At 41.8% G+C, this 10,614-nt stretch overlaps 1 protein-coding gene across 1 annotated transcript in view; it reads left to right on the top strand.

Moving 5' to 3' along the window:
• The window catches only part of MAP2K6 (mitogen-activated protein kinase kinase 6), a 97,273-nt gene that overhangs the window by 73,876 nt on the left and 12,783 nt on the right, over positions 1-10,614 (top strand). The window contains exons 7-9 of the mRNA XM_042783537.1: positions 820-947; positions 2,041-2,118; positions 4,041-4,180. Of these exons, the coding sequence (XP_042639471.1) occupies positions 820-947; positions 2,041-2,118; positions 4,041-4,180 (346 nt within the window). The remainder of the gene's footprint in view (positions 1-819; positions 948-2,040; positions 2,119-4,040; positions 4,181-10,614) is intronic.

The following is a 10,614-nucleotide window of genomic DNA, read 5'->3' as shown; positions in this document are numbered from 1 at the left end:
TGAAAACTCCTTCATGCATATGTATTCAGGTAGTCCCCGACTTATGATGGATTCGAGCTACAATGACCGTATTTACGGTCGTCTGGGCTTTTTATACATCTTATTATTAGCAATATGTAGTCCACACACACACGTTTGCAGAGTATAATTTCCTGATGCTATCATTCTCAGAGGTACACTGACAGGTGTTCAAAGACAAAGATCAGATTTATAAAGATACTAATAATAAAAGGCAGTAATGATGAAAAATATAAAGAGGTATTACTTACATCAAAACTGAATAATGACGAAGTTGTCAGAATGGAACCCCATTGGAAGTCGGAATGACTTGTATTCCATGACCTGTGCATGGTCTGGGTTAATGACACATTACATACACTAGGTGACTGACCTCCAATACACCTTTTCAGAGATTTGATCGGGTTTGGTTCTCATTGTATCACCATCTGCCTTTTCCATCCCCTAATCTATGACTCCTTTACTACATGTAAAAACTATACCATTTTGCCTGGGCATTTGATTGCGTAATAATTTTTAAAAATCTTAACACACCTACAGGGAAAATGGAGATGAAACAATCGGTAGACAAAAGAGTTCTTTCCAGTGACAGATTCACAAGCCTACAAGAAGGACAAAACGTGAAATAGAAAATCAAGTTCAAAGTTCAAAGCAATCAGCAGTCACTATGAGTCAGGGCTGGCAGGTGCCTTTGTGCCGGGAAGCAGGACAGTGAAGGGGAAGTGCAGGTTTTTGGCCCTCTGGTGGTGGAGATGTGCATCTTCAAAGGGAGTGATGGGCTCCTGCTTGTTTTGCTTTCAGACGTCAAGCCTTCCAACGTGCTGATCAATGCTCTGGGCCAAGTGAAGATGTGTGATTTTGGAATCAGCGGTTACCTTGTGGACTCTGTTGCTAAAACAATCGACGCAGGATGCAAACCTTACATGGCTGTAAGCTGGGGGGTGGGGGGCATCTGAGACTGCAGCTGCCAGCAAACCAAGCCAGGAAGCAGGAAGTGGAAAGGCATACGGGGGGAGAAAAGGAAAATGTGTTATCCCTCCTGCCTAAGACCCAGGAGTATCCACATCTCTTTAGATCTTAAACACAGCGAGACCTGTGAGAGCCGGAACTTGAGGCGACCACCTTGTTTGTCTGGGTCTTGCGAGTTTTCCACCTTTGAAAGCTTGTAGTGCTTTTCTGTCGCTGTTGGTGGAAAGCATTTGGGTTTTCCTTCTCTGATAGGTTTCTGCCCTACACAGGTCCAGTTTTTGCAGGTTTTACTGTGTTTCCTGTCTGCAATCCTTAATTAATTTGTTCATATGTATTACTTTTTTGAAAAAAATATCAAGTAAAAAGTTGTATCACACTATTTGGGGGGGGGGGACACATAAGTAATTCAACCTGCACAGTTTCCCACACTGAATGGCAGGTGAGTGTACCTTACTTGTTGAGTACAGAACAGTAAATAGAATTTAAATCACCCAAACAAGTCAGTTAGGTCTGTCATTGGAGAATCTCATGGACGTGAAGACTCATTGCTGTTATCAGAGAACTTGGGGTCTCCTTCACTGAAGAGACTTATATTCTCTTTGGAAATGAACTTATTCCTGGAATTGAAAAGCTTTCTTTCCAGGTTTAATAAAAGTTACGTAGGTACTTAGATCTTTACCAGTGGCCAGTAATCCACTGACCCTTGGAGATTCTTCTCATTGAGTTCTGGACTGTTGGTGTTTCTAGTCAGGCTAGTTCTAGACCAGAGAGTAGCTTTGTAACACATATCTCATTTCTTTTTATGGTGAAATTCATTTTGAAAGGACTTTGATTGGTGACTTTCTCCCAGAAGAGACTGCTGTTGTATGAGGAAAATTCCAGGGAGATGTTGATATTATTGATCATAGTTAGTGAGTCTTCTTGGCTGGGGAAACTTGTGAACAGCTTCTAGCAGCTCCTGTGATAGCTGCTTTACCCAGCACTCCCACCCCCCCATAGAATTTATTAAGCTAAGAATGCCATCTCAGTTGTCTTTTTCTGTCTTCTTTCCAGCCTGAAAGAATAAACCCAGAGCTCAACCAGAAGGGATACAGCGTGAAATCTGACATTTGGAGTCTGGGCATCACAATGGTAAAGTATGCTCATTTTCATGGACTCTGGCATTCGGGGCATGATGTTGAAGTGGGTTGCCTTGGGGACCAGGAGACAGATGCTCAACGTGCTCATCTTGGGCATCCTCTTCTTCCTCAGAAGGCAGGAGAGTTTCAGTGAAAATCAGTTGAGCAAATATAATAGAAACACTGCCTTGCTATTGGACAAACTCAGTTCTTCCTTTATTCCACCTCTAATTCCTTAAATATCTTTGAGCAATTGATGTAGTCACATGAGCTGCTTTACTCTCCTCATGTGTAAAATGAGACGGTCTGACTAGATTCCTCGTAGTTTAAATTATTCTAGTTCTGATACCTGCTACAACGTAGAAGAACCTTGAAGACATTATACTCAGAGAAATAAGTCAGACACAAAAGTGCAGCTACTGTATGAACCCACTTATATGAACTGTCTAGCAGAGGCAAATGTCTAGAGACAGGAAGTAGATTAATGGTTAGCAGGGGCTGAAGGAAGGGCGAGGTGGGGAGTTATTGCTGAATAGGTACAGAGTTTCTGTTTGGGGTGATGCAAATGTTTTGGGAATAAATAGTGGTGACAGGTGCACAGTACTGTGAATATAACTGATGCCACTGAACTATACAGGTAATAATTTTTAAATGGAAAATTTTATATTAAATATATTTTACTACAGTTAACATAAAATGAAATTATTCTAGTCAAGCCAAGAAACTTAAGCTACTCAAAGAGTGCTGATATGTGTGGACATTGATAGGACTGTGCCATCCAGGACGTAAGCGTGATTCCCCAGATAGTGTTAGGACTGAAGTCTTGGCTGTCCAAAACCAAAATAACAAATAGCGTAAAATCATTAGGCACAGCCCTAAGATTATACAGTCAGTGCCATGTCCATAAGTTTTTTTTTTAAACCCAGTTCCTGTTGTTGACATCAACTCATGGTGACCCCATGTGTGTCAGGGTAGAAGAGTCCTTCATAGGGTTTCCAGTGGCTGCTTTTGGGTGCTTCTGGATGGACTTGAACTTGCAGCCTTTCAGTTAGCAGCCAGGTTGATCCTAAATTTTCAGTGTATCACCAAGGTCTGGAATTATCCTGTGGTATTGGCTCCTTTCCAGAGACAGCAGCTGATTAAATTCTGTGAGTTATTCACGTTCTCTGCCCAGAAAACACATGATCCTGTAACAGCGAAGTGGCCTTTACTCAAGTCCAAAAAAAGATCAGTCATCTGGTCCTAGGGGTTATTATTTTTTTTTTCGTTAGCAAGGGACCTGCAGATAGATATACAGCTCTGTAAAGGTCTTAGGGTGAGAATTACTTTTCAGACCAACTGTTTGAAAGCCTGGTGGTTTCAACACGTCTCCTCCTGCTGGCTTATAATTTTTATTAAGTGCCACAGTGGGTTTCAGTTTGGGACCCAGTTTTAAATAGGCTTAAATAACTCTCTCTTAAAAAAAAACAAAAACAAAACCCACTGCTATGGAGTCAATTCCAACTCAGAGCAACCCAATAGGACAGAGGAGAACTACCTCTATTGGGTTTCTAAGCCTGTAAATCTTTACAGAAACAGACTGCCCAATCTTTCTCCTGTGGAGCAGCTGATGGGTTTAAACCACTGACCTTCTGGTTAGCAGCTGAATGCTTTACACACTGTGCCACCAAGGTGCCTGTAAGTGTCTCTAGTAAGATAATATTTGAAAATCTAGAAATTGGGGGTCGTTGGCAAGTCAGACGCCTTAGGCACTGTGCCACCACATCTCCTTCATTGCCTAGAATGCATATTATTAGTTCATTTTCCCCTCCTCCCAAATTCTACTTGAACTTTACTTTTGTGCTTCCTTCTGGTTTTCCTGGGATCAAACACAGCTGCTCTGCTAAAGTCGCCCTACTTAAATCGATGTCTCCTTGTCTTCCTCTCCTCTCCTAGATTGAGTTGGCCATTCTCCGGTTTCCCTATGATTCGTGGGGAACCCCCTTTCAGCAGCTCAAACAGGTGGTAGAAGAGCCATCGCCACAACTCCCAGCAGACAAGTTCTCCGCAGAGTTTGTTGACTTTACCTCACAGTGGTAAGAGAACCTCACCTCCCAGGTGCCATTGCTAAGAAAGAAGATGCGTTCTCATGAATTTATACTCCATCGGGTTTAGTCCATTGTGCATACAGTCATTCTGAAAGCATGTGTCGAGTATGCCCTTGATGCTGGAGATCAAAGATGATTAGATCACAGTCCCTGCGCTCATTGAGCTCAGAATTAGGTAGAACAGGGTCATCAGTCAGCAATTACAGTACAATATGGCACGTCCAATGATGGAGATATGGATAGAGTATTTGGGGAGCTCAAAAGAAAGGTATTGGGAAAGACTTTCTGGAGAAGAGAAATTCTGAATGGAGAGTCTGTGAGATACTTTTTCCAGCAAAAAGGAAGTAATGGGGTGAAATGTATTCTAAGAAGGAACATCATGTGTGGTGTTGCTGTTGTTGTTGTGGGCCGTTGATTCTGACTCATGGTCACCCCGTGTGACAGTAAAACTGCCCCATAGTATTTCCAAGGCTGTAATCTTTACAGAAGCAGATCTCCAGGTCTTTCTCTCATGGAGCCACTGGCTGGGTTCAAACCACCAACCTTCCAGTTAGCAGCTGAGCCCTTAACCATTTCACCACCAAGGTTTCTTATGTGCAGTGTTAAAAGCAAGAAACACCTTTATCAGAGCTAAAAGCAATTTGCTGTTGATTAGAGCACAAAGATAGAGGCTGATAGCAGCCACTGGAAGCCTAGTGATGGTGAGCAGAGAAGACTCGAGGAGTCACTCTGGGTGGGAAGATAGTGCGTAGTCTGGGACTGTTCCTTGGGTACTTGGAAGTCTTGTTTTAGTGCATTATAGCTGTTCACTGGGATACAATCGTCTGTAGGGTGTAGTGGATACTGTGGAAGATCCAGGGAAGGAATCCAAAGAAAGTTGGAGTTGAAGGAAGGAAGGAGTCATGTTACTGTTTTTGTTGTTACATGCAATCAAGTCAGTTCTGACTCATAGCAACCGACCCTACGTACAGCACAACGAAACACTGCCTGGTCCTGCACCATCCTCACAGTCCTTGCTGTGTTTGAGCCCGTTGGGTCTTCCTCTGCTTTACCAAGCATGATGTCCTTCTCCAGGAGCTGATCCCTCCTGATCACATGTCCAGAATATGTGAGATCAAGTTTCGTCATCCTCGCTTCTAAAGAGCATGTCGGCTGTACTTCCCCAAGACAAATCTGTTCATTCCTCTGGTCGTCCATGGCATATTTAATATTCTTTGACAACACAATAATTCAAAGACATAAATTCTTCTTTGCCCTTATTCATGGCCCAGCTTTCACATGCATATGAGGTGATTGACAATACCATGAGTTGGGTGAGGTGTACCTTAATCTCCAAAGTGACCTCTTTGCTCTTTAACACTTTAAAGAAGTCTTTTGCAGCAGATTTGCCCAATACACTGTCATAATCAAACGAAGGAGCCATAGTAATGCTGTAAATATTTTGTTTTAAGGAAATTACCAGTGGAATCTAGGCAAGTAAGAGAATGGATACTTTTCTCTGAACAATCCAGTGATTTCTGTCTCTGTGGTGAGAGTGGTGCCTAAGATAATTGGATACTAATGACCATGGAATCAAGTGCTGCTAGAAAAAAGGATACTAAAAGTAAAGCACAAAATAGCTTCAAATCAATATATTTGCAGAAGCAGATGAGACTTGGGGGGAAAGGGAGTTAGGGATGGTAGCAAGACCACCTGTGAACTGTGAAGAGTAACTGTTCTGGGCAGGTGCTGCTAAGGAAGAAGCTAGAACTCTGAAGGCTTTTGGAAGCACAGAGGACTGAAAAACAACCCTTTTCTCATGGTTATCACTCCCTGGCCAACACGCTCCTTGAAGAAGTATTCTGGTTTTTTTTTAAACATGATGAGATAAATAAAGCAACTGTCTGTTGCTGGTGAAACTAAGGCCTCTTGGACTCCTTGTGCCATCTCTCCCCTGGTCCTTTTTCCTAATTATATATGAGGCTCCCCTACAGTTTTTTCCATTTTCTTGACTGAATGACTGGAGAGAGGCTGGAGCACAGAGCTCTAGTGCAGTATGTACTTGGGTTCCTCTTAAAATCCACAGCCTCTGAGCCACTGTGATGTGTCCTTCTGTCTGCTTTCCCTGAGCTAGTGTCCTGGTTGTGGTGGTACACCTGCCAGAGTGAGGTGGGCTCATGATTTTACCTTTTGGGTTTACACATATGGCATTTTGTGTCTTTTCCCCTTATCCTCAAATGTTTAAAGATCACTTGGGAAAAGGGGCGAGTTCTCTTGGATTGTTCAGACCGGCAGCTCTCAAAGGAGGTGGAATAGCAGAGCATCTATCTAGGGGAGTCTCTGCCAACGGTCCTCCCTACTCGTCTTCTCCCACATGCCCCTTTGGCCAGGATGCTGGGAACTTCAGAAAACTGTGCTAAGAACAAGGCTGGTGTGAATAGTCTGAGAAAGCTGAGTCCCTTCTTGTGAATCACCACTTTCATCCACTGGCTCTCAGCTCTGACTGCTCGTTTATAGAACTCTGGGGAGCTTTCAGAACTACTGTTGCCTGGACCTCACCCTCAGAGATCCTCATCTACTTGGTATGGAGAGGAGCCTACGGATCACTATGTTTTTCAGATGTTCCACAAGTCAATTAAATGTACAGCCAGGAGTGAGAACCCTTACTTTAGACCTATGATCTGTGGACCTGCTGTCAACTTCTTTCTGTCCAGAAAGCTTCTATTACTTCACTCTTGATTTTAAAATCATTCTGTTTCTTTAATTTTCTTTCACTAAAGTCTTATTTCTCTTGGATGGAATTTCCCCTCAAAGAATCAGAGCTTTAAAGCTATTTTCAGATTTTTTTTTAATTGAAAAGAAAACTGTTTTCTAATCTCAATACTTGTGCACATATATGGGCATTCCAGCTACTTGTATTGTCTTTCTTTACATAACGACCACCCTGTAGTACCTTTGCTCCCAAGATCACCATGTCTTCATGGCTGTCCCCTCCTCAGATTCCCTTTCACTCTTTTTTCTCTCATTTTGAGTCCTAGCTACTATGGTAGTTCGTTATTCTTTAAATTTCGAGTCTTAGACATGTTCCTGCTTTCCCGTGTCTTCTCGTCTACACTCAAGCAAGCCAGTCTGGTTGTTTATGGGCTTGACTAAAAAAAAAAAAATAATAATAAGGATAATAGAAAAGAAATTCAAATCATTTCAATTTTGAAGTCATCAAAGTATGTTTCTTCCTCAGACTCCCAGTGAGTCACTGGGTTAGAACCTGACTCCTAAGAATATCAATTGTGTGAAATAGAGAGTTATTTTTGGTGGTTTGAGACTTGGGGGTTAGAAGAAAAGCATTCATTCTTCTTTTTATGAGCATTTTTTCTTATGCTCAGCCTGATTTTTTAAGAGTATAGAGGCTCTTATTTTAGACTCCTGGTCAATTGTTTTTTGTCTGCCACAAATCACCAATATATTGTCTTTGCTGTGTACTATTTTCAAGCCAAGTTGGAAAAGTAGTTTCATGCTTCAAAAAGTGGCACTAATTTCTTTTCAATCTTATGACTGACTTAGATCTTTATGGAAACAGTTTTATTTTTCATATACATTAGCACACAGATATATACCTCCACCTGATACCAGTCTAGTTCTTTCATTTTTTAAGAAATTACCAGTAGTTGTAAGTTTGATTGAGAGCTAGGTTGGAAGACTGGAAAAGGGATTGTCTGTGAAGAACATCTATTCTTTGATGGTGAGAAAGATATACCCTACAAATGTAACTGCTTTCCATCAGCAGTTTTTTGTTTCTTTGTGTATAAAACTCTATTTTGGAGACAATCTTCACGAAAGGACCCTTTTTGGAGTGATCACTATGTTGTCCTTGTATTTTCAGGACATAGTTGGCCTGTGATCTCACAGGACTTCTCAGAAAGAAAGTGAAAGAATTAATGTCAAATTTCAAGATAGGGACAACTATGTGTTTTGCTCCTGTATTTGTCTTTGGGCTAAACATAGAACTAGAAGAAAAAAGATATATCACTCCCAGCTAGGTCATCTGTCAGGGTATTTTTGACTTTTTGTGGCTACCTCCTGCCTAAGCATTTGATAGCATCATGATGCTGCTCTGCCTCATGCATTTGCATCCAGGGAAACATGTTGGTGGCCGTGCTGCTCTGACCCCCCAATACTGGTCACTGCTGTCCAGGTGGCGGTCAACAGTGGTTTGTGAGGTGCAGTAGAGAGCACTGCCAGGCTAATACTATACACTCTATCTTACTAGAACCCAGAATCCCAGGTGTTATGTATTTTTTGCAGTAACATCAGAGAACCATTACCTTGAAGGAAAAAAAGAAAAGAAGAGAAAATGAGACATTTATTTCTTATGAATTTGAAGAAAATCCCAATGATTCCTTACAAGCCCTTCCTTTATGTACTTAGGCTGGAATGGGACTGAAAACAAAAACAAAAACAAAAACAAACTCACTGCCTTTGAGTCAGATCTGACTCATAGAGACCCCTCCTTGGGTTTCTGAGGTGGTATCACTATGGAAGTAGATACTGCCTTGGAAACCCAAGGAGGGGTCGCTATGAGTTGGGGCCAATTCAACAACTCGTGGGCACATAACAACAACAACAACAATAAGTGGTGCAGTGCCTAAGGCATTTGACTGTTAACCAAAAGGCTGGCAGTTCAAACCCACCTCCTGAGATAGGAGTACTGGATGATTTTTTCTTCCTCTTTTGCCCATACATGCTTTCTTATCATAGGGTTAACAAAGAATTCCTAGGCTGGGTGGTGCTGACCAGATGGACCTTGTTTTGGGTTCATAATAGAGAAATCTCATAGAAAAACCTTACGTTCTAGTCCTGCAAAAGTTTCCCTTGGAGTCTTAGCAGGTTGATACTTTTCAACATAACTTCTTCCTATAAGTTCACAGGCTTGAAGACTGAAGGAAGTCACTGGCAATCAACTGCTGGGTTCCAAAGCAGCTAAGCTTCCTTTTTATTTTTCCTCCAGGCCAATTAAAAAGGCTCAGTGCCCAGATAACTATGTTTTCCTCCTGATGGCTTATGGGAGTGTGTTGAGGCTCACCCAGATGCTGCTACTATCTGACTCAGAGGAATTAGTAGAAAACAGAGACCTGCTGCTTTTAGTCAATTCTGACTCATAGAACCCTGTAAGACAGAGTAGAACTGCCCCCATAGGGTTGCCAAGGGAATCACTCTGCTGCTAACCAGAAAGTCTGTGGTTCATACCACTAGCTGCTCCACAGGAGAACGATGTGTCAGTGTGCTTTCGTAAAGATTTACAGCCTTGGAAATCCTCTGAGGCAGTTCTACTCCATCCTGTAGAGTCACTATGAGTCGAAATATACTCGATGGCAATGGGTTTGGTTTTTTTAAGAGTCTTTGCAGAAGCAGACTGCCATATCTTTCTCCCATGGAGCAGCTAGTTAGTAGGTTCAAACTGGTAACCTTTGGATTAGCAACTGAGTGCTTGACCACTGCGCCACCAACTCAGAAAACCAAACTCACTGCCATCAAGACTTTCTGACTCATAGCAGCCCCCCCCCCGGGGTTTCCAAGGCTGTAAATCTTTACAGAAGTAGATTGCCCTATCTTTCTTCCGTGGAGTGCCTTGTGGGTTTGAACTGCTGACTTTCTGGTTGGCAGCCAAATGCCTTAACAGCTATACCACCAGAGCCCCTTACTGTACCACCAGGGTTCCTTAAAACAGAAACACTCAAATACTATCTCCAATTCCTTCAGGAAAGACAGTAAAAAGAGCCACTTCATATTTATTTAGCTCATGACAAATAGGCAACTTCAGAGACACAGTGTGTTTTGATTCTGTGCATGAGCCAGTAGCCCTTCTTGGAAATACTCAGGGAGATTTCAAGTCGGCAGAAATCCTCAGGTCAGCACACACTCGAAGCTAGCAATTCTCAAGACAGCATGAAGCTGTTTTTCAGTGTCAGGTACGGTCAGGAGCGTGTGTTGTGGCATTTGGAAGTTAGCTAATTGCACGCTTGAAAATGACAAGCCACTTGAAAATTCAAAAGTCTGACTCAAATCCAAAGGAGAAATTGGTGGCGCTTTGAACTCCACAGTTGTTATTTTATACTAAATTTCAAGCACTTCCTATTAAACAAGGAACGTTTGTTTTTTCCCCCAGTCTGATCCGGAGTAGGTTGCTATTCTTAGCCAATGTTTTGAAGTGTTCTCTATTTAAAATGTGGAAGGAATGGTTTTATCAGTTATAGTAACTCAATAAATAGCCTTGATTTGCTTTGTAAGTATTTTCCATCAATACTCTGAAAAATGCTTGGGGTAAATTTTGACTTTTCTATTAGTTTTTGAGAAATAGCTTATTGGCAGGAATCTGAGGTTTCAGGAATCCTTAAGATTTTATGATAGATCCACATGGGTACTAAAAAGGAAAAAAAAAAAAAAAA

The sequence above is a fragment of the Orycteropus afer genome, unplaced genomic scaffold, assembly GCF_000298275.1.
Source record: "Orycteropus afer afer isolate SDZICR_OR568_19922 unplaced genomic scaffold, OryAfe1.0 scaffold00018, whole genome shotgun sequence".
Taxonomy (NCBI): Eukaryota; Metazoa; Chordata; class Mammalia; order Tubulidentata; family Orycteropodidae; genus Orycteropus; species Orycteropus afer.
Note: the sequence above shows the minus strand (reverse complement) of the source record. Positions and strands in the feature narration are given on the sequence as shown.